Source organism: Mustela nigripes, chromosome 12 (genome assembly GCF_022355385.1).
Source record: "Mustela nigripes isolate SB6536 chromosome 12, MUSNIG.SB6536, whole genome shotgun sequence".
In the NCBI taxonomy this organism is placed as follows: Eukaryota; Metazoa; Chordata; class Mammalia; order Carnivora; family Mustelidae; genus Mustela; species Mustela nigripes.
Window position 1 is genome coordinate 33,857,371 of NC_081568.1, and position 28,000 is coordinate 33,885,370.

The window sequence follows — 28,000 nt, forward strand, 5'->3', positions numbered from 1 at the left end:
ACCTGAAAGCAGTCATTAGGAAACAGGCAAATCCAGAATGTGGGACAGATTCTGCCCCAGACTCTCTTTTTATAAAAAGTCTGTGCCGTGGGAAGAAAGAAAAGAAAAAAAGCAGGAGATTTTCTTAGAATAAAAGTTGCTAATGTAATGTAACAATTAATTGCAGTATGTGAACCTTGATTGATTAAAAAACTATACAAAAATTATACTCTGGAAATAGTTGGGGAAAATTAAATGTAAAATATATATATATTTTGTATATATATGTTTATTTATAAAACCGATAGTGTGATTATATACAAAAGGTCTTTATTCTTGGGGAATGTTGAGTTGTAACATAAAAAAAATTATCACAACATCTGCAACTTATTGTCAAATGGTTTAGCAAAAAAATGTATTTATATATAAAATGTTTTATACACACATGCACTCAAAGAGAGAAAATAAATGTGGCAAAATGTTAACAATCATTAATCTATGTGAAAGGTACATAAGTGTTCATTGTCAAAAATCGTTCAACTTCTCTGTAGGTTTGCAAACCTTCATTATGAAAAAGTTGGAGAGATTAGATCTGTATGCTGCTCTTAAAATAGGATATAAAGAGAAGTACTATCTTTTCATTTCATTTTCAGGTGAGCATATTATTGGCTACGTTTGCATCCTGCATAATTGTTCTTTTAAAACGTATAGTTTGTTTTGCCCTGTTGACTCCCAATAAGGAACTTTCACGAGAGAAATTTACAAGCAACCATGGCCAAGTCCAGTTGAGGAACTGTCTGTGTAGGTTCATCTGCAAACACCTTAATAAGGAGTTTTATGGCCGTGGATTTCTGGTTTCCCCTGATGGGCTCCTTTACTTTTCCTCTGGCCAGCGTGTTTCTTCTTGTGGCAGATGTTGCCTTTGGCGTTTTTCTTGGCTGCTTGTTCTTTTAACCACTGCTTAATAACAGGACTGTGCGGGCTGACACAGATTCTTCTGCGCCTGACATGAAGGCTGCCATGGAGGGAAGATAAACAAAGTCACTGAAGGAAAGGCCAAGTAAAAACTTAGTGACTCAGACACAATTCCCAATGAGAGACACGAGACTGGAATTCTTAAGCCGCGGAGCCCACGAGGTTGAATCCTCACTTCCCTGTGGCCGGAGGTTCCTCAGACACAGCACGAGAAGGAGGAGGAACGGCGCCTGGGTGGCTCAGTCAGTTAAGCATCTGCCTTCAGCTCAGGTCATGATCTCGGGGTCCTGGGCTGAGCCCCAAGTCAGGGTCCCTGCTTGGGACCCTGTGGAGCCTGCTTCTCCCTCTCCCTCTGCCTCTGCCTGCCCCCCTGCTTGTGCTCTCTCACTCTCTGTCAAATAAATAAATAAAATCTTAAAAAAAAAAAAGTGGGAGGGAGGAAGGAAGGAATGAGGGAAAGGAGAGAAACCAAGGGAAAATAATGGTATTTCCTGACCCAGAGCTTCGCCCAACAAACCCAACTCACACCTCACAGCCCATCTCATACATCTCTCCTCCACGCAGTTTTCCTAGATTGTCTCAGCTAAATGCCCTGTTTTCCCTTTGAGGCTCTCAGCATGACCTCTCCTCTGGGACTTAGCTTATGCTGTCTTTTGTATGACTTTTTGTTTCAAACCTCCTTGTCCTGGGGTGTGATGCTCCTTGAAGGAGGAATAGTCTGGAATTGTCTTGAAAAAAGCCCTTGTTCAGAGTAGGAATTCTGTAATTAGTTATAGACATGAAGTGAAAATTGTTCAAAATAAAAACAGTCTGGTTTTGTTTTTACCAAAACAGTCATCTAAAATATTCTAGGTGTTTGGTAACATTTTAATATACTATGGATTCAAACCCCTTCTCAAATGTTTTCATGTTTTAAATTTTCTTTCACCTTGGGGTGAGAAAACCATAAAGCAGCACCCACAATTTCTAGGAACTGGAAGAATTTCTTGTTACAAAAGATACTGTGACTTTTAATTTGCCCCCAGGTGCCATCCCGCTCTTACTAAATGTCACGATGCTGCTGGCTCTCCACAGACATTCGGTATCCGGATAAAACAAAGCCCCTGCCTGTTACTGGGGAAAAAAACCAGAAGGATACAGAGTAGGTTGCCATTTTTTCCAGATGACCCAAGAGGAATCATTCGCTAATGTGGGGACTCTTGGAATGAAGGGAAAACCTGGGGAAGACCTCAGTGAACTTAGGCATAATAAAGCCAGCAGGTGGAATGTTAATTTGAAAGAAGTAAGGCTTCTTGAGAGGAGGACAATGCATTCTCTGAGTGTATTACGCTGAGAAGTCTCCCAAAGGGAAGCTGGTTGGTTTGCCAATGGCTGCTAGAGGAGAGCACCCAGCCATAGTGCTTAGAGGAGGAGGAAACAAAAAGGAGTTGAAGCTCCTATCATTCCCAAAGGCCAGCAAGAACCTGAGCAGACACCCAGTGGAGAAACGCTCCACTGACATTCAGTTAAGCAGAGTTCACAGCCCCGACCTGAAGCAACTCTATCAATGAACATCTTACAAACTCTTCCTCTGAAATTTTAAGAATCTTGTCTTGGAGCCGTGTTTCTCAAAGTTGGGTGATAGCTGGATTCCTCTGAGAGGGAACAAAATATATCTTAGATCTCAGAGAACGGTCTGCAAGACTCAGTGAACACAGTCCTGGAGACTCTAGGAGGGCAGAATCCCTTAGGTTACCGCTTCATCCCCCAGCGCAAGTCAAGGATAGAACGGTGCTTGGTACAGAAACGTTAATCAATAACTATTTGTTGAACTCACTGAATAAATAAAGAGGCTTCTCAGTGACTCGGGAACTCAGGCATAAGCACTGGGCTTATCTGTAGCCCCAAGAAGGGGATACCCAGGGGCTCATTAGCATCTCCCCAGTGGCATTAAAACCAGCACACCAGGGAGATGCCAGATACACTGTCCCCATGATCTGAAGGTGCCAGATACAATGAAGTTTGGGGAGAGCGTTTTATGGTGGGTCCCATCATCACTTCTGAGAGATCTCTGAAGTATATGGAGCTCTGAACAAGACCTGGTTCACAGCCCATCTCTGCCACTCTCTAGCTGTGCGTCACCAGATTAACTATATACTCATTGGGCACAGCTTTATCTTGTGTGACATGGAGATAATTTATGCCTTTCCTCACAGCATTGTTGTCAGAATCCAGATTTGCTACGTACCAATGAATTTCAGATTTTAAAGTTTCTATGGGGACATGAAGAACACAGAAATCTAAAGGTTTTTTTTCTTTAAAGGTTTTGTTTATTTGAGAGAGAGCATGAGCTGGGGGAGAGGCAGAGGGAGAAGTAGACTCCCTGCTGAGCAGGGAGCCCAGTGTGGGACTTGGTCCCAGGACCCCCAGGATCACAATCTGAGTCAAAGGCAGATGCTCAACCAACTGTGCCACCCAGGTGCTCCAGAAATCGAAAGTGTTTGATAACCGAGCCAGAGGTAAGCTTGGAAAAGGTTCACCAGAAGACAACAGCCCAGAATCAAGAGTGAAGATGGGCATTTGGGTTTGATTGCGTGTGACAGATACAGACATCTATTTCTGTTTGAACCTTGTATATATTCTTGATGAATTACGGGAGTAAAAAATGACAGCAACCCATAAACTTGCCTGGAAAAAGCTACAGGTAAAGCCATAAAATAGAACAGAGACACCTTCCTTCTGTTTTGCTTTTTCACTCAGAATGTCCCTAGTTTTGTTTTGGAAAGTCACACACACCGTCCAATAACTGAAAGTACTGATCCTGAATTACAGCACAGCAGTGGGGACCGCGGAGGCGAGGCTGGGGCTCTGGACACATCAGTCCTGGGAGACTGTGCTCACCCCGGGGAGCCTGAGGCAAGAATGGTGGAATATTTACTGTCCTCTCCCTCGTCTAAATGATTCTTTTTATGTTGCATATCAGGCAAAGCCTTGCCAACCTACCGCTCATGGGCCAAGAAACGAACCCCAGGTTTAGCCCTCCTGGCTGAAGAGCACTCACATGACAGCGGCCAAGTCACAGTCCCCATCAGCTCTCTGGATGCGACACAGATTCACCCTCTCCAGAAGCCTTCGCGAGATATGATGTGAAACCTCAGTGCAACAGCTGGAGGCAATGGGAAGTATGGCTAGAAGAAAAGAAGGAAAATGTTACATTTCACAGTTCATAGGACAAGAGCCTAGACACTCCAGAAACAAATAATCTGGGGCTCCTGGGTGGCTCAGTTGGTGAAGCAACTGCTTTTGGCTCAGGTCATGATCTTGGGGTCCTGGGATCGAGCCCCAAGCTGGGCTCCCTGCTCAGCTAGGAGTCTGCTTGTTCCTCTCCCTCTGCTCCTCCCCAGCTTATGTTATCTCTCAAATAAATAAAATCTTTTTAAAAACCCCAATAATCCAATTTAAAAATGGGCAGAAGACAAGAACAGACATTTCTCCGAAGACATCTAGGTGGCCAACAGATACATGCAAAGATGCTCAACATTACTCATCATCAGGGAAATACTAATCAAAACCGCAATGAGATATCCCCTTACACCTGTTCAGAATGGCTAAAATCAACAACACAAGAAAAAACAGGTGTTGGTGAGGATGTGGAGAAAAAGGAACTCTTTTGCCCTGTTGGTGGGAATGAAAACTGGGGCAGCCACTGTGGAAAACAACTCAAAAAGTAAAAAATAGAACTCCCTTATGATCCAGTAATCACTCTGCAGGGTAACAAAAACACTTATTCAAAGGGATTCATGCACACCTATGTTTGTAGCAGCATTATTTACAATAGCCAAACGATGGAAGCTGCCCAAGTGTCCATCAGTAGACGAATGGATAAAGAAGATGTGTATTCCACACACAGTGGAATATTACTCAGTTATCAAAAAGAATGAAATACCACAGGATTTCACTCATATGTGGAATTTAAGAAACAAAACAAATGGAAAAGAAAGAAAAGGGAAGGAAAGAAAAGAAAAGAAAAAGAAAGGGACAGAAAGGAAGAAGGAAGGAAGGAAGGAAGGCAAGCCAAGAAACAGACTCTTGACTATAGAGAACAAACCAATGGTTACCAGAGGGGAGGTGGGTGGGGGACAGGTTAACAGGTGATGGGGATGAAGGAGGGTACTTGTGATGAGCACTGGGTGTTGTATGGAAGTGCTGAATCACTTATTATACACAGTGGAACTATACTGGAATTTAAAAACAAAAACAACAATAAAACTAATGGCCTCTCTTCCTTTTTCACTTTACATTTAAATTCAACTAATTAACATACAGTAAGTATATTATTAGTTACAGAGGTAGAGGTCACTGATTCATCAGTTGTATAGAACACCCAGGGCTCATTATATCATGTCTGGCTCTCAGATTCCAGAGAAACAGAATGTCAATTCACTCAAGCAAGGGGAAGACACTTACTGACGGTTTTGTGAATGCAAACCTGGGACAGGACATGTTCCTTCCTTCCAGAACTTACATTGTATTTGGGGAAGATAAAACATTAAGTATAGGCAAAGACACAAAACCAGGGAAGAGATGAAAAATAGCTCCAGACAACAATGCTAGTAGATTGAAGACTGACTTGATTAGAGATGAAAGAAGTGAGTGCCCCCCCCCCCCCAGTTGAGAAGAGAAGAACCACATGGGCCCCTGGAGCAGGTTTAGGTTTCCTACCAAGGAAGGACTTGGATGACTCTTTAAGGATTTGGACGGGTGGAGAAAAATGAAGACAACTTGTCAAGACTAAAGGAAGTATGTGGTCAAGAATTCTGAGACAGGAATGCCCAAATGCATTGAGGGCATGGAGAAAAATCAACCACTTCATCTGAATTGAGTAGTTAGGAAGGTGAGTGATGGAAGATATGGTTCAAAAGATAGACAGAGATCACACTACTGAGGCCCTGAATGTATGTCTAAGGAGGACACATTTGGAACTAAATGTTTAGGATACAATCCTCCTGGCCCACTCCACTGTACTTCTGGAATTCTGTCCTTCCAAAAGGCTCCCACAAGTCTTAAAGACAGGTACATAGCTGTTCACTAGAGCAAAACATTAGAGCCCACCTAAATGTTTACCAATAGAATAGTAGATCCAAATGGGAAAAAGGATGACATATTTATGTATATATACACTAAAGTAAATGAATGTGGAATTTAAGAAACATAATTTATTGTTTAATTATAAGAAACACAATTTACTGTTAAGTGAGAAAAGCAATTTTCACTCCAAGAAATGTAAATGATCCCACTTGTATAAAAAGAATGTGTCAGATACACAGAGGGAAAAATTACGGAAATATATACACCCAAATTTATAAGCAAGGACTATTTCTAGAGAGGGGGCAAATTTTCAACAAGCATGCAATATTTTTGAGTAGGGAAGTCAGGGTTGGCATCAGAGGACATGAAGTTGGACTCAATTTTAAAAGACGAGTAAAAATTCACCTGATTGAGAGGAAATGGAACATTCCAAAGAGAAGAAACGGCATGTCCAGAACACCAGGGTATAAGAGAAAGAATGCTCAGTTGTCTATTTAGGGTCTGAGTCAAACTCCTAGAAGAACCTGGTGTCTTAGAGCAGGCAAGTATTTTCTGGCAAGATTCCTGTCAACAATGAGGCAAAAACCTCCGTGCTGACTTCGGGTCTTCTCCAGAGCCTTGGAAAAATGCCTTGAGTCTCAGAGAAAATGCCCGAGTCTCAGAGCCTCAAGAAGGATCTGTAAAAAATTAGCTGGAGCTCTTTCCCTCCAAAAAGAAAGACTTTTACCTTCTTCTCCTGTGCCATCATGGGTCCTGAATAGCCCAATGCTGCCATATTTAGAATAGAATCTCAGCTTGAGATATAGATCAGTATCAACTTAGCATCAGCTCAATACATGTATTTTTAATTCTTGGGAAATTAAAATATATATAAAATCCCCATACACACACACACACACACACAAATAAAATATATATATAATCCCCCTATATATTAATTGTATTTACATAAATCCATTTACCAAAAAAAGAGTGTCTTCAATAACTTTTATTTTTTAAATTCCTTTAAAGATTTATTTATTTGAAAGAGAGAGAAAGAGAGCACATACACACAAGCAGACAGAGGGGCAGAGGGAAAAGGAGAGGGGAATCAGATTCTGCACTGAGCTCAGAGTCCGACTCAGCGCTTGGCTTGATTCCCAGAGCCTGAGATCATGACCTGTGCCAAAAACCAAGAGACCAGCATTCAACTACTGAGTCACCCAGGTGCCCCTAGATTATTTTTATTTTTATTTTTATTTTTTTAAGATTTTATTTCTTTGAGAGAGAGAGAAAGAGCGTGCACACGCACAAGCCAGGGGGAGGAGAAGCAGGGAGAGAAGCAGACCTCTTGCTGAGCAGGGAGCCTCATGGGGGGACTTGATCCCAGGACCCAGGGATCATGACCTAAGCCAAAACAGATGTGTAACCAACTGAGTCACCCAGGTGCCGCTCAATAACCCTTAAACCGCTAATTTAAATTAATATAGTTGAAACGTATGCGTGTAAGTGATTAAGAGTGTTAATGGTCCTGCTCAGTCTCAATTCTGTTTTCATTTAGCTGTCATGCAAGTCTGCAGGAGCCCAAACAAGGGAAATGTTACCCTTCCCACTGCAAGCCATGTCATGCCTCAAGGATCCACCTCTTTGCTCTCAATCTAGACCCAGTAAGGAGCTTTTCATTTTGTTATGCATGTGACGAATGAGAGGAACACCCAAGTACTGAACAACCAGATTCACTGGACTAGGAAAAGCAAACATGTACTGAGTGTCCACGTTGTGCCAAGTCCTGAATCCTGCATTAAAAGAAACATTGAAATAAACAAGGCATAGTTTCTGTCCTTGTGATAGTTTAGAGTCCAGTGGGAGGCAGGGAGGTAAACAAATAATCACAACACAGCAAAACACGTTAACAGACTGATGGTCAAAGTGGAACGGGCTTACAGGGGGAAAGAAGCCAGATTCGAAAAGCCACATAACTGTATGATTCCATTTATAGGAAATGTCAGGATGGGCAAATCCACACAGAAAGTAGATTAGTTATTGCCAGGGTGGGGGTAGGCGGAATTGGGGAGTGACTGCTAACTGGAGAGTAGTGATGGTCGTACAAATCTCTGAATATACTAAAAACCACTGAATTACACACTTTAAAATGGTGAATTTTGTGGTATGTGAATTGTATTTCCATTTTTTAAGTGCTATCAGAGAACAGAACACTGGTTGTCCTTACATATATTAATGCGTTCATTTCCTAAGACCAATTACTTCTTTAGCAATGCTGTGCTGCCTTTTCTCCAAATCAAACTATTTTAATATCCCAAGTTTTGGGTTTATTCCTGTATCCATCCATTCACTCATCATCTTACTATGTAAGGATTACTATGTGAATTCTTACAGAGTGAGCGCTTGCGCGCGCTCTCTCTCTCTATATATATATTCTTATAAATTCGTACATAGTGAATCACTATGCTAGACCCTGGGAGTAGAGAGATGAAGAGTTTCCAGCCTCAGAGAGCTAATATTCAGATCACTGCTATTAGTTTTGACCCAAGCAGCTGTAAAATATGAAATGGACTTTCAGAAGCATTGTGGGAATTAAGAATCATAGGCAAGCCCGTGTGGTTCGGAATTTGAGTTATCTGAGTGGTGACATCAATTCAAGGAATAGTTTTAAGCCAGAAAAGCACCCAGGACCTTTATGCACTTACTAAACTGGATTACATTTCTTATTTATCAAGGTAGGACGGTCACACCTGGAGATCACATAAACTACACTGGATTAACTATGGAAAGATAAGAGGCAGGCCAGATTTACTGCGTGTTGGCAGAACTGACTGGTGCCCTCCAGAGGCAGTCGGAAATATAAAACACCAAGAGAGATGGAATCCTTTGAAGAATGTTCAGAAGGCCAGGCAACTAAGACCCTTATCAGGGGAGTTCAGGCCAGGGCAATGTTAAGATTCTTCTGGAGAACACAGCCCCCTACAGGTTTTTGTATTCGGCCTCCTGCCAGAATATTTCCATTTCAAAGAGTGGATAGGAATTTCCTCTATCTCGATGATCTGGAATTTCCAGATAGGAGAGATTTAGAAATGACAGTAAGGTTGAAAAAAGAGATAGGGTGACCTTTCTTCCACATTTAAATAGCTTTAATTCAATTGATACAGTTACTCGGTTGGGAAAGCAAGCTGAGAAGAGATTAGAAAGCTAAGCCTTCCCAAAACACCACGCTGGTCCACTGCTGCATAAAGCAAAAAATCCCATGGTAAAGAACCTGCTTTTGTTCCCAAACCGGACTTTACACAGACCTGTCTCAGGGAGTAGGGGTTCCCTGAGGGAAACATGGGAAGAAAATTTTTGCAAGAAAGAAGAAAGAAAGAAGTCTTGCCGAGTGGGCTCAATAAAACCACAGGGTCCAGAAGCATGAATGAGCAATGGTCTCGGGTTTACTGTGAGGCTTGTTCCACTCCCCTCCACCTCCTTTCCTGACTGCCCCAGACATGCCCCTTTGCTTTGGAAAGGTCACTCTACAATGTGTTGGCCCCACCTGGGAATCTCTCTGGAAAAGTGACTTACAAGAACAGCAGATACACTTCCCTGCTGGCCTGAGGTCATTCCTCTGGGGAAAGGGGACAACCGCCAGGGGGGAGAGCAGTGGGTCAGCAGCAGCTGTCCAACAGGGGCAGCATAAACCTGCAGGTAGGGGCACCGGTTATTCGAGAACTCAGCCTCCCGAACGTATTGTTACAGGATTTCCTTTTCCTTCACTGCCCACAGTTCTTGGTCACGCTGCTTCGAAGAATGAAGAGGTAGACCAGATGAAGAGCGGTGGGCAGCAAAGCAGTTCATTGAGTGATCGTACAAAGCTCCCCAAGAGAGAGGAGACCCGAGAGGGTTGCCACCAGAGTTTCTAAGTTTAGGGGTTCTTACGGGCTTGTTGGTGGGCTGTTGTAATCTGATTTACCCTCCACACACGTGCCATCTAATCAGCTCTTTGTCATCTCTCTATCACATGGGAAAGGGGGGAAGGCTCCTTCCAGGGTAGTGTAAAATCCTTTTCAGAGTGGTTTCCTCTTAGGGTGGGGGCCCCTTGTCCCTGCCTATCTGCCTTCTAACTATCCTTCATCACGATCAGACCACCACCTCAGACTCCTAGAGGGAAAGGACCCTTCTCTATGACCCACAATTTGAGAATTATCAAGAATATCTGTATTGGGGATCCTGGGAAAACACCTATAATGACTGACTAGGGAAGGCCAGGACTCAGAACATCATAATTTCTATTCACTGGCCAGCGAAGCCCAGACCATACAGTCTCCATGGGTAGCATCTGATTGTGTGTATTCAGTGAACTGAAGTCAATGTTTGAATTTTTTTTTTCCTTTTTTAAAGAGAGGGAGCATGAGCGAGGTGGGTGGGAGCAGAGGGAGAGGGAGAGAGGACATCTTAAGCCCATTCCATGCTCAGTGCAGAGCCAGATGCAGGGCTCCATCTTACCACCTTGAGATTATGACCTGAGCCAAAATCAAGAATCAAATGTTTAACTGACTGAGCCACCCATGCACCCCTGTATCATCTTTCAAATATCTTGTAGACTGTCCCGATCTTTGCCCCGTTACTAAAGACAATCTGCAACTGTCACTACATAAGAAGTGAGAAAACAAAGTAGGAGGAAAACACTTCTGACAGAAGGCAGAATGTGGCAAGGGTTCTATGAGAAAGAATGAGTGTCTGGAACATTAAGAGGCAGAAGAGATAAATTATAGCAGGGATCCACGTAGGTCTTCATCAAAGAGGTGGAATTTGAGCTGGGAACCTGGAAGATGGAGAGTTTGAATAGGGCCATAAATGTGGATGAGAATGGATACAAAGGCACAAAAGTGGGAAAAGACAGAATTTACGCACATTTTGTGGGGATTATAGAATATTATGAGTCTGAGTTGTAAGAGGAAGATACAAAAAGTGGGTTGGGACCACAATACCTTATACCTTCTGCCAAAAACACAAGCTCAGTAACATCTATGGAAATATTTCTAACATCATGATTTACTTAAACAATTTTCTGTAGAAATCTAAGTGTGGGGCGCCTGGGTGGCTCAGTGGGTTAAGCCTCTGCCTTCGGCTCAGGTCATGGTCTCAGGGTCCTGGGATCGAGCCCCACATCAGGCTCTCTGCTCAGCGGGGAGCCTGCTTCCCCCTCTCTCTCTCTGCCTCTCTGCCTGCTTGTGATCTCCCTCTGTGACAAATAAATAAAATTTAAAAAAAAAAAAGAAATCTAAGTGTGCAGGGATAACTAATAACACTTCTGCTATTTTCCTTTGCTTGCAAAATAACACCTAAGAAAGTATAAAGGATGATACAACACCTATATACGCACCATCCAAATTTTACCAATTTTAATCCTTTTCCACATTTGCTTTCAGTCTTACTGATGAGGGAGCAGGAGGCTGGCTGAGAACAGAGCAGGGGCTGGCACCTTGCACCCCCTCTCTCCCACTCCCCTTGGTAATATGTGTGACATTTCACAGGCACCCCTGACTGCCCTAAAAGAAGAGCAAATGGTTAACTTGCAGAGATCATAGTCCTGCAAGGCAGGAGTCTCTCTTGGTTTACAAATGTCCTTGAGATTTACAACAAAGAAGTTACCTTATCAATAGCCCAATTTCCAAAGATACATAACTCAGTTTCTCAAGCCCTAACGTCACCCTCTCCTCCATAAAAAAACCGAAGGAGACGGAGGTAGAAGGAAAAGTAAATAAAGTTAAATTTCTTTTAAGACCTAAATCTCTCTAACAAGGACGTTTGATAGCAGGAATGTAACATTCCACCAGGAGACTCCCAATTGTCTTTATGTTTAGTGCCTCATTAGAGGGAAAGTGGCCTTGGCTTGATAGTAACCAGGCCTTCAATATCCTGATAGTCTTCTTTACCCCAATAGCCCTTCTGAACACCCCTTTGTCCTCACCTACCCAACTCCTGTGTATATAACCAGCCACTCCTCACAGGCCCTGGGCAGCTGCATCTCTGCCTGCCCACGGGTCCTGTCCCCGTGCTCTAATAAACCACCATTTTGCACCAAAGATGTCTTAAGAATTCTTTCTTTAGTCGTCAGCTCCGAACCTCATCCCACCGAACCTGACTTAGGTTCTGGAACTTCATCATTACCTTTAAGAAATATGTTTTCAATACTTTCCTGTTACTGTTAACAAGCACGGCTGCAATAAATACCCTTATGATGATACGAGGTTACATTTGTTGAATGCTTACTCTGGACCATCCACTGCCATATGCGAAGTCATTCATGCACAGCAACTCCATGCTGAAAGTACTCTATTTATCCCCACCTCATAGATGTGTTATTAATAAGAAGAAATATTACATAACTTTCTCCAGATTAAAGGGCAGGACAAGAAATGGTGGGGCTGGGATTGGAAGGCCAGAGACCACTTTTTTAAAACTACTAAGCTCGGCTTTGCTTGGTCTTCTATGTCTCCCCCAGAACTGTATGAGAAATTCTCTAAGGCAGTGGTTTTCAAAATTAAATGCACATCAGAATCATTTGGAGGACTTTTTAAACCCAATTGCTATGGGGCATCTGAGTGGCTCAGTCGGTTAAACATCTGCCTCCAGCTCAGGTCTTGATCCCAGGGTCCCTCTCAGTGGGGAGTCTGCTCTCCCCTGCTTGCACGCATGTGCTGTCAAATAAATAAAATCTTTTAAAAAAATAAAATAAACCCAATTGCCGTCAATCCTTCCCCAACTTTAGGTTTCTGATTCCATCCCCATCTGGGATGAGGCCTGAAAATGTGCACATCTAACAACTCCCTAGGTGATGCTGATTCTGCCAGTTCTGGACCATACTTGGAGAACCACTGCTCTAAAAGAACAGACCTATGCATGGCATCGCTAGGTTGTAGGAAATACTTGCTTTGGCAGCACATATACTAAAATCAGAAGGCTGGAGAGAGGAAATGTGCACCTTCTGTATGTGATATGGGCAAACTGCTCTCAAAGTGATGATACCCATTTACACTCCCACCGGCAGTGGATTCAAGTTCCATTTCTGTACATTCTCCGCAACACTTCATAATATCACTTTAAAATTTTGCTGATCTGGGGGGATTGAAATGATATTGCAATGTGGCCTAAATTTACCATTTCTATATGAGTGAATGGCTATTAAATTAACTCTTTAAATTGCTAAATCCTATTCTACCAGCTTTTTTGTTTTTTACAGTTTGTTCCCCCCTCAACTACTTATTTAAAAGAATTCATAAAATATCTTGGATTCCAATCTTTTTCTATTAGAAACTGTTTTTTTCCACTTGGTAGCTCATCTCTTAATTATGTTTAAAGTTTTTCTTTACAGTTCGCTATTGTATCATATTTAGCAAATCCTTGTCTAGCCAGAAGTCATAAAAATAACATTTTGTTTTAAAAGCTTTGCTTTTTAGCAACGGAGTTTGTCCGTTCTCGCCACAGAGCCCAACTCACCAGGCCTCAGGTTCCATGCTGAGGCTTGAGGCTGAAGTTCCACCCAGGATGAATCCTTCCTTAACTAAAGTTGCCTCCTGGACAATCTCCCCCGCAGACGTATCTTAGGGTGACCAGTTGAGGACCTGGGACCTGGCATCAGATCCCATCATCAAATCTCAACAGGCTTCCCTCAGGTGCCCTATACGTCCTTTTGGAGTGTTTACCTCCATATAGAGTCTTCATTGTTTTGGTTTATAGATCTATTTCCTTTGCTTGAATCTACATTCCTTGATTGAAAGGACAGTGCTTTATCCATCTTCATATCCTTGGTGTCCAGGACATAACTGGTGTTCAGTTAGTATTTTGAAATTAAAAAAAAAAAAAGCTTTGTCTTTTATACCCAGAGTTTATGCTGTTTATGGTGTTAGCCAGAAAAGGAACTGTCTGGATAAGGATAACCAAAATCTCAGAACCATAAAGGCAAATAAAAATTATTTCTCCATTTATAAAGGACAAAGAGACCATTTTCCCCTTCCCTTCTCTCTTAGGAATGCTTCCTTAGAGACATTGTGAAAATCTGAGTCCTTACCCTAACCTTTGCAACAGAGGCAAATTTCCCTAAGGATTAAACCCAGTCTCCAGTTGTTATACTACAGCTATATTCTAAGGTCACTGCCAAAGAACCTCTAGATATGTAAAAACATCCCTCTGGAATTAGCTCAGGGTCTCTCACAGGATGTACGGGGACTGCCAAAGTTGCAAACCTCTGTTTTTCTGAAGAGATGTTATTCTTGCTTCTTGTTTCCTGTATAATATATGTGCAATTCTGTCCTAACTTCAGAGTCACTTTCAAAGGGCTTGTAAATCTGCTAATGCTCACTCAATAATATAGTGTTCTCTTGTCTATATCAATAGAGGGATCTTCTTTTGGCCGGATAGCTTCCTTTTCTCAGTGGAACTGCCCAGTCTCATGGATACCATAGACACCTCTTAAGTCTTCATGGTCCCGTATATGCTTAGGGCTGTTTCTAGACTTCCTCTGGATTCATTGCTCTATTCACCACTATCTCAACTGAAATGACTTTTTAATCAATCCTAATACCCAACACAATTAAATCTCCATACCCAACTTGTTCTTCAAAACTGTCTTGACTGTTCTTGCCCCTTTACTATTCTTTTTCTTTTTTTTAAAGATTTTATTTATTTATTTGACAGAGAACACAAGTAGGCAGAGAGGCAGGCAGAGAGAGAGAGAGAAGCAGGCTCTGCACTGAGCAGAGAGCCCGATGCGGGCCTCGATTCCAGGACCCCAGGATCATGACCTGGGCCGAAGGCAGAGGCTTTAACCCGCTGAGCCACCCAGGCGCCCCGCCCCTTTACTATTCTTATATTAGAATCTGCTTGTTAAGTTCTACAAAAATCTTTGAAATTTTGGTTAGAATTGTGCTGAATTTATTATTTTGGAAGACCGAACAACTGAAAAATATTTTCCCCATCCGTAAGTGTGGCATTATCTCTCCAGTTACTCAAGGTTTCTTTGATGTCCTTCAGACCTTTATGAAGAAAATAATATTGTCATGTATCTTATCTTAGATCTATTCCTAGGTACCTTATAGGTTTTGTGCTATTGCTAATGGTCTTTTGAAAAATTACTTTTTCTAATTAGTTATTTTTGATGTGTAGAAATGCTATGGATTGTTTTATATTGATCTTGTATCCAGCAACTTTGCTGGACTTTTTTTAGGTATAATAGTTCAGAGCTGATATTCTTTGGTTTTTCTGGTAAACAGACGTTTTTATTTCTTCCTTCTCAACTTCTTTATAGCAATGAAAGGATTTTCTCCTTTACTTTTTAAAATTTAAAAAAAAAAAAAATTTAAGGTAATCTCTACACCCAATATGGGACTTGAACTCACAACTCCAAGATCAAAAGTCACATGCTCTATAGACTGAGTCAGTCAGGAAATCTAAGGTTTTCTTCCTTTAATTCATTACTTTTCTAGATACCGAGAACAGTGCTTAGCCCACAGTAAAGGCAATACACAAATTTTAAACTACTATGATGGATTAATCTATTCTCTGCCTTGCCATCCTGGGATAAAACAAAGTTGGTCATAATGTACTAATTTTTATATGATTCTGAGTTCGATCTGCTATTTATTTAAAATTCTGCATTTATTTTCATAAACAAGAGTAGTCCATACTTTTATCCCCTGATGTCAATCTTGAATGTTTTGGTATTAAGGTTATATTTATCTCAACAATGCACTGGGTAGCTTTCTCTGTTATTCTATATTTGAAGAGTCAGTATAAGGTGAGGATTCTGTTCCTCCACTGCTTCCTAAAATCTCTGAAATCATCTAGGCCTGCTGTCTATTTGAGAGAAACATGTTCAACTCTGATTTAATTTCCGTAATAGTTATGTGCTTTTCCTGTATCTTCTCCAGTCAATCTTGGTATCTTAGTTTTCTAAGAAACTGCCCATTTCGTCTACAATTTCTAATTTATTTTCACTGAAGGCATTCAGAAAACTCCACCTCCCCAGAAATGCCACTTTGGCATATTTATTTTAAGTTTAAAACTCAACTTAAGGGCGCCTGGGTGGCTCAGGGGGTTAGGCCGCTGCCTTCAGCTCAGGTCATGATCTCAAGGTCCTGGGATCGAGTCCCGCATCGGGCTCTCTGCTCAGTGGGGAGCCTGCTTCCCCCCCCCCCCCTCTTCCTGCCTCTCTGCCTACTTGTGATCTCTCTGTCAAACAAATAAATAAAATCTAAAAAAAAAAGGGGGGGGGAGAAAAAAAAAACTCAACTTAAACAGCAATGCAAAAAGGGCACTCTAAATTTCCTAAAAGCAGGAGATAAAACTCCCAAGTAAAAGGCGCCCTCCCCCACTTGGAGGAAGAGACATTTTCATCACCAGAGGGCGGCACTTCACCCCTCTCAGCGTCGTGAGATGGTGTTACCTCACTCCAGAGGGAAGCCGAGGCCCAGGGAAATCTGTACAAACCAACCCTGTTAAACTAACCCTCATCGCCCTGGTCACTTTCATGATTAACGGCCCTAGGCCATGTCCCATCGTCTTGTTACTTTTTCACAATTTATCACTCCGTCTAACTTTCTAATTGTTGACTCAACCTGCTCCTTTGGATCTTCATTTCCTTACGAAGGCTCCCATGCCACCTAAAACTTTACATAGATTTGTAGGCTTTCCCCCTTTTAATGTCTTGTTTAGGGGCCACAGTCAAGAATTTAGAAAGGAAGGAAGAAAAGGGTTTTTTCCTCCCCTACATCACAAAGTTGCATAGCATTATCTGCAGTTGGGGCTTGCTTTTTTTTTTTTTTTTTTTTTTTTTTTGTAATTCTTAACAGTGTTTGCAGAGAAAGTTCCTGTGCAAAGTAACCACTTAAAGTCTGGGTCCAGATAATATACAAACTATTTATAAACTTACAAATGTAATTTGTTTTCAAACTAAAAACTTCGATTCATAGGTTAAAGAAAAAAAATCACCCAATATTTAATTTAAAAAGTGGAAGTACTACTTATTACAAAGGGTGGGATATAAACTTAGCTTAAGTTCATTTATTTAAAACACAAGCATAAAATATAAACGTTCTACCCAAGAACCTGCCAAAGAAAAATCAGGAAACTAAACCAAACCAAAGGTGGGGAAAAGACAAAAGCACGACGTCGCGGCGCTTTACTGCTGTCGCGCTCCCGTGTCTGCGGTCATGGCGGCCGTGAAGGAGGAGAGGCTGGGAGCGGGAAACTTGGTGCTGGAACCGGAGCCCAAGCCGGAGCCCAGGGAAGCGGGCCTGCAACGGGAAGCGGGCGGCGTTTCCCTTGATACACTAGGGCCACGTCCCGCCGCTCTTCCGGCCTCTGCGCGTGCGCAACGGGCCTGCCCCCCGCCTGGCGAAGTCCCGCGGCTTTTCTGTTAGCCCGTGAGTGGCGCGCGGCGCACGGAGAGGACGTTGACGAAGAGACGGCCCAAGCGGACTGAGGAATACGCCCAGGGGAGGGGCCCCGGTCGCCCGCGGCGCTTGCCACTTCCGGGAAGGCCAGGAGGAAGTGCACGCACCTGCTCTGCGTGGCGTGGGGCTTCCCCAGGCCGCTCCCGAGTCCAGCCTCTGCCCGGGCATCCTAGGGACAGCGCGGACCGGTCCCCCAGGGCTGAACACGGCCTGGCTTCCTGCCGCCTGCCCGTCATAGAGCTGCGGGGAGAATTTAGTTTTTTGATTGATCAGTGTCCGATGCGAGTATATTAAAAATCTAACACTATTGTCGAGATTATGTCAGATTTTTTGGTTACGATTTTGCAGTTTATCACTTGGGGTTATATTTTCTGAGGCACACAGCCGGGATCGGAGTGAGGCACTAGCCTCGGGGGCAGTTTTTTTTTGTTTTGTTTGTTTTTTTTTGTTTTTTTTTTTTAAGATTTATTTAAGAGAGCGCACCTGAGAGAGAGCTTGAGCGGGCTGGAGGAAAGAGGGGAGAAGCCGACTCCCCGCTGAGCAGGAGAGCATTGGCGGGACCCCAGGACCCCAGGATCCTGACCTGAACCCAAGGCAGATGACCAACGAGCCACCCAGGTGCACCAGGCGCAAACTATAAATGAGTGCCCCCAAAACTCAGTAATTGAGATTAAATAATATTTTTAGACAATTTTTTTAAAAATAAAAGTTTATACAAAAAAAGTATTTGATGAGGGGCGCCTGGGTGGCTCAGTGAGTTAAAGCCTCTGCCTTCCCCTCTGGTCATAATCCCACCGTCCCGGATCAAGCCTCGCATTGGGCTCTGCTCAGCAGGGAGCCTGCTTCCCGCCACCCACCCCTGCCTGCCTCTCTGCCTACTTGTGATCTCTGTCTGTCAAATAAAATCTTAAAAAAAAAAAACAACTAAAAAAAAATGTCTTTGATGAATAAAATACAGTGGACCCTTGAACAACATGGGTTTAGACTGTGTGGGTCCACTTGTAAGGGATTTCTTTTTGATAAATACAGTGCCCTACATGTATTTTCCTCGTTTTAATATTTTCTTTATCTTACTTTAAGAACATAGTATATAATACACATAACATGCAAAATATGTATCAGCTGTGTATGTTATTGGTAAAGCTTTCATTCAATGGTAGACTCCTAGTAAAGTTTTGGGGAGTCGAGTGAGGTGGGGATTTTCCACTAGGGTGTGGTGACGTGGGGGCCCCTAACCCTGGGATGTTCAGGGATCAACCTTACTACAATTTTAAATAAAAACGAAACTGGACCCTGCACTTGCATGACAGTCTTATATGTACCTTCTTGGTGAACTAATACTTTTTTATCCTCCTGTAACATTCCTTTAGTCCTGTTGCAAGTTTTTGCCTAAATTATGCTTTTCTGATATTAATGTTGTGACACTAACCTTGTGGTTAAATTTACTTATTCACCTTATTTTGTGTTTTCTTTTTATCATTTTCCCCATTTCCTTCATTGGACTGATATGTTTTCTACATTTCCTTTATTTTATTTTATTTTTTACTGAAAATTTAGCCTGGATTATGTCAAGGAAGAACTCCCTTGGAAAAATAGCAACACCATCTCACAAACATTTTTGAGTCTGAATCATTTGAGTCAATTTATCATTTTACTAACGAAAGTGATTGCGAGGTCAATAAAATTCCATAAGCATTTGTGGAGTGCCTACCTTGTGTCTCTCATTGTTCTAGGCACTAAATACACAAAAAGTAGTCAAAGTATCTGCCCTCAGGATGCTTCCAATGGCAGATGTTTGTCTAATATTATCTTTCCGGTCCTCCTGGTTGCGTGTAACATTGGAACCCATTCCTTCCTGGGAATTTTCCATATCCCTGGTTGACACTAATCTCTCCTAATATTCTTAATACTGAGAAATGACATTCTCTGCTCTTGAACTCCTCCTCTTTTGTCCTCTCCTCAATAGTTAGCGCTCCTCAAAGTTCCACCTTGACCTTCCACTCTTCTTTCCACTCACATCTTCTCATACTTTGAATTACCACCTGTGTCAGTAACTTGAACATATCTTTGTCTACTCTAGCCTCTACCCCAATAATCCTGACATATATTCAATTGCCGTTGAACATACACTTGAAATATTCCACAGGCTCCCCAAACTTAACTGAAGGCATTATTTCTTACCACTGAAAAATCTGTTCCTTTCCTTTTCTCATCTCATGTAATGGTCATTGACAGCTACCCAGAAACCCATGTGTCATTCCATCCTCCTTCTGTACTCCCCACAGCCAGTCAAACTCCTGTACGTTTTACTCTAACATTTCTCAGATTTGTCTTCCCCCTTTCCATCCCTGTTAACCAATGACCAAGTTCAAGATGTCATCAGTTATCTCCTTTTTCCTAGTCTTGTTGTTTTCTTATGTGAATCTCTGGACCCACAACATCCTGTGCTTTCCTGTCATTGCCATGTATAAAATTAAGAGTTTATGACTGTGTCTTTAGACTGTGAGCACCCACAGTATATATTTGTACCACACCACCTAGCACAGTACCTGGTATTCATGCTAAATAAATGTCTCCTAAGGGGAACTAAGCTCTTCTGTCTTAATTTCATTGTATCTTTTAAAAAAAGATTTTATTTATTTATTTGACAGGCAGAGATCACAACTAGGCAGAGAGGCAGACAGATAGAGAGAGGTGGAAGCAGGCTCCCCGCTGAGCAGAGAGCCCAATGCGGGGCTCGATCCCAGGACCCCGGGATTATGACTCGAGCCGAAAGCAGAGACCTTAACCCACTGAGCCACCCAGGCGCCCCAATTTCATTGTATCTTGTTTTAAGCCTTTTAATACTATTAAAATAATGTTCCTTTTTTAAGGAGATAAGATTATCTGTATTTGATCAAGGTCTTATGTCCCAAATGTCCTTAAATTACACATGCTTTTCAGAAACATTATCCCTTCACTGTCACTCAGGGATTAGGGATCAACTAAATATGATAAATCATTGGTCCATTACATTTGATAATTTAAAGATATTAGTATCTCATTTAAAGTATTACTGTTTGAGAAAGACCATTATTATATGATCTCTCTGATAGAAGGAATTTGAGAGGCAGGGTGAGGGGGTCGTGGGGGAAGCAAGGGAAAACATGAAACAAGATGAGACTGGGGAGGGAGACAAACCACAAGAGACTCTTAATCTCAGGAAACAAACTGAGGGTTGCTGGGGTTGGGGGGAGAGGGATAGGTTGTCTGGGGAATGGAAATTAGGGAGGGTATGTGCTATGGTGAATGCTGTGAATTGTGTAAGACTGATGATTCGCAGACCTGTACCCCTGAAGCAAATAATACATTATATGTTAATTTAAAAAGTATGACTGTTTATCTCATTAATTAAAGTGTTATTGAGTCTGTTGGATTTGGGTTTTGTCACTGTAATATTTCCAGTATTGTCAGAGAGTTGGGTGGGCCATTTCCCAAATATGTCTGTCCATGATTTGGTTCTGCCTGTGATCCAATTTTGTAAGAAGGCTTTAAAAATTTCCTGCTCAATATCTGTTAAGAGGAATGCTAAAATACTACACATCAAATTTGTGATATAAAAATTAGATTCTGGGTTTCAAGGAAAGGATCCTGTTATTATAGAATGAGGAACCAGCTTCCTCTCTTACTTAGATGTATTATATAGTCTCTGGCCTCTCAAAGTGTGATTCCCAGAGCTGTAGCAATGACATCACTCTAGAGCTTATTAGAAATGCAGTTTGAAAAACACTGGTATAAAGAACACAGTAAAATAGAAACAAAGCAAAGGTTTATGCTATTACTGGAGAAAGGATTCCCAGGGTAAAGAACAAAACAATAAGAAAGATTCACTTGCCAGCTGTCAGTATCTCAAATTTGTGAGTGCCATTTAAGAAGGCCAATATGTAAATAAACAAAGTCTTGAATGTGTTTGGTTAAGGATACATTTCCCTATTCTAGTGGACTTCACCCATTATGGAGCTACATCACACTGTAGATGCCTACAAAGGAAGGTGTCCACTGCTAACATCAAGGAAGCAGGAAGGACTCACCAAGCATTGATGCATGAAATTGCTATGCCTGAATAATATCCTCCCAGATCCTTTTTGGAATGATGGGGTAATGTTTGGGTAGCGGAGAGAGAATGAGGCTTTTTCCTTTACCTAAATATGAAGCCATTTGGTCATTAGTACTTCTCACAGCATGGATACTTGGAGTGATTGGGAGATAGTCCTGAAGGGGATGGGGATAATTTTGAGCCAGAGCGACATGCTAAAAGTCATTACTGCACAGTAGTTAAGTGTATGGAGACAAACAACCAGATTCACTTACTAGCTCATGTTGGATGAATTACTTAGTTCTCTGTCAGTTTCTCCATCTGTCCTATGGGGGCGGGGGGGTGATAGCACCGACCTCACAGGAGTGTTAAGAGCGTTGCATGGGTTTATATACTTAAGTGTTTAGAACAAAGTGACAAATGTTAAACACTCAATAATTAGAAACAAGGGGCACCTGGGTGGCTCAGTCAGTGAAGCGTCTGCCTTCAGCTCGGGTCATGATCTCAAGGTCCTAGGATCTAACCCGCATTGGGCTCCTTGCTCATCAGGGAGCCTGCTTCTCCCTTTCCCTCTGTCTGCTGCTCCCCCTGCTTGTGTGCTCGCTCTCTCTCTCTCTCTCTCTCTCTCTCTGTCAAATAAGCAAATAAAATCTTTAAAATAATAATAATAATTAGAAACAAAACTGCATTGCCCGCTCCATAGTGGGTATCCAGTGTCAATATTAAGCCTTTGTGAAATGTGCCCATTGTCCATTTCCCCTCAGCTTCAAATTCATCCTTAATTGCCAATTCTGTGCAATTAACGTGAGCCCTTTAAATGTTTTACCTTCACCAGCTGGCCTGACATTAAACTCCGTCATGGAGGACCCCGGAACGGCATTGCTGGAAGCAGGGGTTCTCCTTCCAGGCTGCAGGTGCTCCTCCTGGGTGGGCTCACGCCGGCCCCACCCCATGGGCTGCGGCTCCTCTGGTTGGGGTTGAGGGGGGGGGTGCGGGCTGGTAGCTTAAGACAGCTAGCCGCACCCACACAGGCGGTCTGGTGGCACAATGTCTCCAGTGGGACATTTCCTTGCGAAGAACTATCTCAGCTGGGCGGGGTAGGGGGAGGACCGGATCTCTTCCTCCAAAACTCCACTTGGGCCCTCCCAATATCAGCCCTATCCATCCCCGTACTCTTTAGAGCTCTGTGTGCCTCCTTCTAGCCCATCTCTTGGTATAGTTCATCCTTTGGTACATTAATTTTTCCCTGTTCAAATTTTTGTCAGGTTTCTGTCTCTTAATAAGACTCTCGCTGATAATGAATGAATAAATGGAACTTCAATATTTCAAACTATTCCCAGAACTTTGTATGTTGTTTTTAAGATGAGTGATCCAAATTTTTAGGAAATGGCTATGTGTTAAATAGTTATACTCTTATCTATGATTAATTAAATGAAGGGGTGCCTGGGTGGCTCAGTTATTTAAGCATCTCCCTTCTGCTCAGGTCATGTTCCCAGGACTCTGGGATAGATCCTGGCATTGGGCTCCTTGTTGGGGTGGGGGTGGGGGGTCTTGCTTCTCCCTCTCTGCTGCTCTCCCTGCTTGTACTCTCTCTCTCTCCCTCTCAAATGAATAAATAAAAATCTTTTTAAAAATTAAATGAAAAAAAAAATAGTAGGTACTATGTAAATAGTTGTTCTTTTTATGTTTCTAAAAATCTGTATGCATATTTGTAAATGCACAGAGAGAGTTCTGGAAGGATACACAAAACCCAGAGGGGTTATTACCTCTGGATAGAGGAGAGGGATGAAAGGAATGGGGAAGGATACTTTCATATTTTTGATGCTATATTTTCTATTTTAAAAGTTTATACCAAGTATGTGTTACTTTTATAATTTTAGGAATTAAATTCTTTGATTTGTGTGACTTGTCATAATTTTAATTTAAAAAGTTGGTGATAAAATATGGTGAGAGGAAAGGGAAGGAAACTATTACTTTTTTTTAAAAGAGATTTCATTTATTCATTTATTTGACAAAGAGAGCATGCACAGCAGGGGGAGCTGCAGAGGGAGAGGGAGAAGCAAACCCCACCCTGAGCAGGGAGGCTCATGTTGGGCTCCATCCCAGGATCCCAGGACCCCAGGATTATGACCTGAGCCAAAGGCAGAGGCTCAACTAACTGAGCATCCTGAAAACTGACTTTTATTCAGCACCTCCTCTATGCCAAATACTTTCCTTATGTAATCTCATTTAATGATGAGAATAACTAGGTAAGAGAGACATTATTGTTCCTGTTTTACTACTAAGAAAACGGGCTCAGAGCAATTAAGCAATTTCTCAAGTCCATGTATTTGGAATTTTGACCTGGCCTTTTGGATTCCAAAGTGACTCTTCCAGTCTGGCCAATATTTCTCAAACTGGGTTTCATAGGAGGGGGCCTCTGGGTGTGTAGCAGGGAAAGAAACACTTCTCGTTCTGAACGTGGTAATATATGCACATAAAACTCAAAATTTGCATCTTAAGAATCAGTGTTATATTCATGTTTGGAATGATGATGTTAGTTTTGACCAAACATTAACTATTAATTTAAATTATTATTATTATATCAAAATATTCTTGGCTTTGTAGTTGTGTTTTTATTTAAATTTTAAATTTATTTGGGGGTTTATATCTGGTTTCATGTTTATATATCAAGTAACATGGTAAAATAATTTAAAGGTCATCACTGAGAGTAAAAAAGAATGTTTTCCTTTAAAGGGGCCTGTATACGACTCTGATTGGAGAAGATTGCTATTATGTCATTCATTATGACATAGAAAGGACATTTAAAAACACCCTGGGGGTTTTATTTTTGGGTTCCTGGGTAGCTCAATCAGTTGAGTTGCTGATTCTGGGCTTTGGCTGAGGTCATGATCACTGAGTCCTGGGAGAGAGCCCTAGTTGGGACTCCCTGCTCAGCGGGGAGTCTGCTTCTCCCTCTCTCTCTGCTCCTCCCCACTGCTCATTCTCTCTCTCTCTCTCTCGAATAAATAAATTAAACTTTAAAAAAAGGATGCCAGCAGCAAGTCCCTAGCAAGTATCCGCATAAGGAAGGGCCATTCTACTCTGAGAAAACAGGCTGTCAGAAAGAAGAGGTCAATTTGGGTTCTGAAGAAAAATCCGCCACCTTGAGTCTGCTGGACACAAGCGGAGCCTTAGTCTCAATGTACAGTCAAAACTCCAGACCCACAAAGCCCTAGATTGCGGCTTCAAAGAATCTGGCTCAGGGCCACTGAGGGTGGATGATAGACATTTTTATGGACTCAGTATTGAGTTCTGGGAGCCAGCAACCACGTCAGCAGCTAGAGGGCTTGCCCTCCTACCTTTGGGTGGAATCCAAGCCTTTTAATTTCAAGCAAGTCAACTGCTTCCTGATTTATGCATAACACTCAGGGAATGCCAATTACTGAGCCATAACAATGAAATGGTCATTTACAGGCAACATTAAGATAATGGAACGGTTGATTCCCTGTAAGAACAAAATGTATTTCTCCAAGTCTCAGACTGGCACAGGTCACTTCCTGATCCCCAGCCACAGCCTGTGACAGTTGCCAAAGCTGTCTGCTCCCCCTTCCCTGCCCTACTCAGTTCTCCCCCGTCCCCACCTCCCCTTCCTCTCTTGCCGTCCCCCTCCCAGGCCAGAAGCCCTTGGACCCTCCCCCAGGATACGTGGGACATGGAGGTACTCAGTGGATGTCTTTTATGGAAAGCCCTTCATTGGTTGCCACTCTCCGTTCCACAGCTGCTCTCAGGGATGGCTCATTTTTAAATGGCAGAGGGTTGGTGCTTCGCAGACAACGTGATTTTTCCAGTGGCCCAAACTGCCTTTGGAAGAAAGTCCTCGGAATAATCCAGAAGATCACCGGGGTCTCCTTGGGGTCTCCTCCCTTTCTCTTTCTTTCTTACCCTCAACAACTCTGCCTTTTTCAAACATCTCTGTGTTTTGTGGTCCCACCCTCTCTGTCAGGACTCCATCCACAAAAAGCTTGGTCCTGTGTCCAACAGGGGGGTCCCTTACTACCCCTGCCCCTCTGCCTGTCCTCCTCTCCTGTGGTGGGGGGGGGGGGGGGTGCTGCTCTTGCTGAGGGGACAGTTGGAAACAGGAAGCTGACGGAAGAAATATACACTTTTACTTCAAAGTTTTATGTGGGGAAAAAAAAAAAGAAAAAGATTTGCATTGCCAACTAAGAATAAGGCCTTATCAGGTAAGCCTTTGAGAGACAGTGAAAGTGAATCCTAAAATTTCCATGGTGCATTTTTCTGAAAAAAATTTACAGAAACATATAAAATGACACACTGTGTCTTTGTCTTGATATGACAGATTCATAGAAAGGAAGAAGAGGGGTGCCTGGGTGGCTCAGTGGGTTAAGCCTGTGCCTTCTGCTCAAGTCATGATCTCAGGGTTTTGGGATCAAACCCCGCATCCCGCTCTCTGCTCAGCGGGGAACCCGCTTCCCCCCCCCCTCTCTGCCTGCTTGTGATCTCTCTCTCTCATTCTATCAAATAAATAAATAAAATCTTAAAAAAAAATAAATGAAGAAGAGATCACACAGATTTTTTTCTGTACTCAGTCATATAACCCAGTACACAGGGGTCCTGTACTGGGGCCTCTGAACAAAGGCCTGTAGGAACCAGGCAGTTAAGAGGATGAGAGCCAACTTCAGAGAAGGACAGACTGGTCTGCCCCAGCCAGTTCTTGCCAGGGGACTTGGAACCATTGTTGCCAGCTGTGATTTTTCAAGAGAAGTTTTAAAATCCAATTTGTGTGTCTGTATGAGAATGTGTATATGAAATCTCTGTTTTTATTTTTTGAAATCTCTGTTTTTAAATGTTGGTTTAATGTTTTCCAAAGCATACCAAACAAAACTTACATTTCACCTCTGTTCTAGATTTAGAGAATCTATTCAGAATAAAGGGGATAAGAGTCAAATTAGTGAAATAATACTTTCTTATGTTTAGGTTTTCCTAAGTACAGTAGAAAACATTGCTTCTGGTCCAAATGCAGTTATAATCTCCATATGTAAGTTAGCAATTCACAATTTAAGTTCCCTTTGATATAATTTGTATGGTTCAATCTCCTTTCTCCTTTATCCTTTTTTGTTGTTGTTAAAGACCCACTTTTTTTTTTAAGATTTTATTTATTTATTTATTGGAGAGAGAGAGAGAGAGAGACAGAGATAGCATGAGAGAGCAGAAACAGGAAGGAGAGGGAGCAGCAGGCTCCTTGCTGAGCAGGGAGCCCAACGTGGGTCTCGATCCCAGGACCCTGGAATCATGACCTGAGCCGAAGGAAGATGCTTAACCAACTTAACCAACCAGCTTAATCAACCACCCCAGAAAGAGAGAAACCGGTGGGGGAGGGGGGGGAGCAGGGTGTGTGCAGAGGGAGAAGAAGAGAAGCAAACTCCCGGCCGAGCACAGAACCTCAAGCAGGGCTCAATCCCATGACCCCAAGACCCCAAAAGACCGTGACCTGAGCTGAAATCAAGAGTCAGAGGCTTAACCAACTGAGTCACCCAGGTACCCCTCTTCTGTATCCCTTTTTCAATGTCAGATTGAAGTTTTGGTTTTCAGCATCCACTGGGCTGACTTTGCTGCTCACCAAACCCCTAACTGAGAAAGGTCAAGTCTGTCTTTCCTGTCAGAACATGCACACTTGTATCCAGTGTAGCAGGCTAGGGTGAGGGGGGAGACAGATGAATAATAGGGGCTTTCCTCCAACCTCTACCTGGGGATTTTCTAAGACACTGTTGTCAGAAAAGGAAACACAGCTCAGAGTCGCTGTGAGGAAGAATCTCATCCTTCATGTGGCAAATTACTACCATTCCCGTTCAAATGAGGTTTCTTCCTTCTTGAAGGTCGAGAACTTAAACCTATGCCACTCTCTTGTAGGTAATTGGAAATTCCTGCCAGAGAAGATCGAACTTCGTGCCGCACATTGCCACCAGCCCCTCACTCCTTCCAGCTCCATCTTGGGAAGCAGTACCCCCTCTTTCCCCTGGAGGCTTCGAGAGACAGCACCCCCACTCACCTTCTGAGTTGGGAAGGGCCACACAGGCGGCCAAGACCATGAGAGCGAGTCCTGTCTGCTGCATTCCTGCCTGACTCCCCAGCCCGGGCTGCGCTGCGGGTGAGGCTAGAGGATCAGGAAATGGGGCTGGAGGTGGCCTTGGGAGCAGAACATGTGGAGGAAAAGGAAGCCAGGAAGCCCCGCCTCCGGAGGTGCTGGGGTACCTACTTCTCATGTTTCTTTCCTTGAGACCAGGTTCGTTCTTAAGACCCGACCTGTCTGGTCTGGTGAGGTCATCCTGGTCAGACTCCTGGGGGTCCGGCAATGTCAGCGGTGATCTGGCAGTGGGTGAGGCCATTGTGAGTTGGGGGTGTGCATCAGAATCACATGGGAACCATTAAAAAATAGTGATCTACTTGAATTCCTCCCCAAACCTATAAATCAGTATTG

General features: G+C 42.7%; 1 protein-coding gene across 2 annotated transcripts; it reads right to left on the reverse strand.

Annotated features, from left to right (window-relative positions):
• Window positions 1-272: 272 nt before the first annotated feature.
• CCL28 (C-C motif chemokine ligand 28) lies at window positions 273-28,000 on the reverse strand. Of its 2 annotated transcripts, XM_059417084.1 has the most exons (4): window positions 27,572-27,653; window positions 17,555-17,687; window positions 3,995-4,121; window positions 273-994 (listed from the first exon to the last, which is right to left on the reverse strand). In XM_059417084.1, exons 2-4 carry the CDS (start codon window positions 17,613-17,615, stop codon window positions 802-804), a joined length of 381 nt encoding a protein of 126 aa, XP_059273067.1. In that variant the 5' UTR covers window positions 17,616-17,687; window positions 27,572-27,653; the 3' UTR covers window positions 273-801. The 2 variants fall into 2 exon arrangements, with proteins under 2 accessions (XP_059273067.1, XP_059273066.1); XM_059417083.1 differs by lacking the exon at window positions 17,555-17,687 and having other exon boundaries at window positions 27,572-28,000.

What these genes read in the sequence shown, in the direction of transcription:
- CCL28 (XM_059417083.1), bottom strand. Translation starts at nt 27,908, where the DNA reads ATGGCCTCACCCACTGCCAGATCACCGCTGACATTGCCGGACCCCCAG. An exon ending in GGCCCTTCCCAACTCAGAAG is followed by an intron (nt 4,122 to 27,571) that starts GTGAGTGGGGGT and finishes CTTTTCTTCTAG; the next exon opens with CCATACTTCCCATTGCCTCC. An exon ending in TGTGACTTGGCCGCTGTCAT is followed by an intron (nt 995 to 3,994) that starts GTGAGTGCTCTT and finishes CCTCCATGGCAG; the next exon opens with CCTTCATGTCAGGCGCAGAA.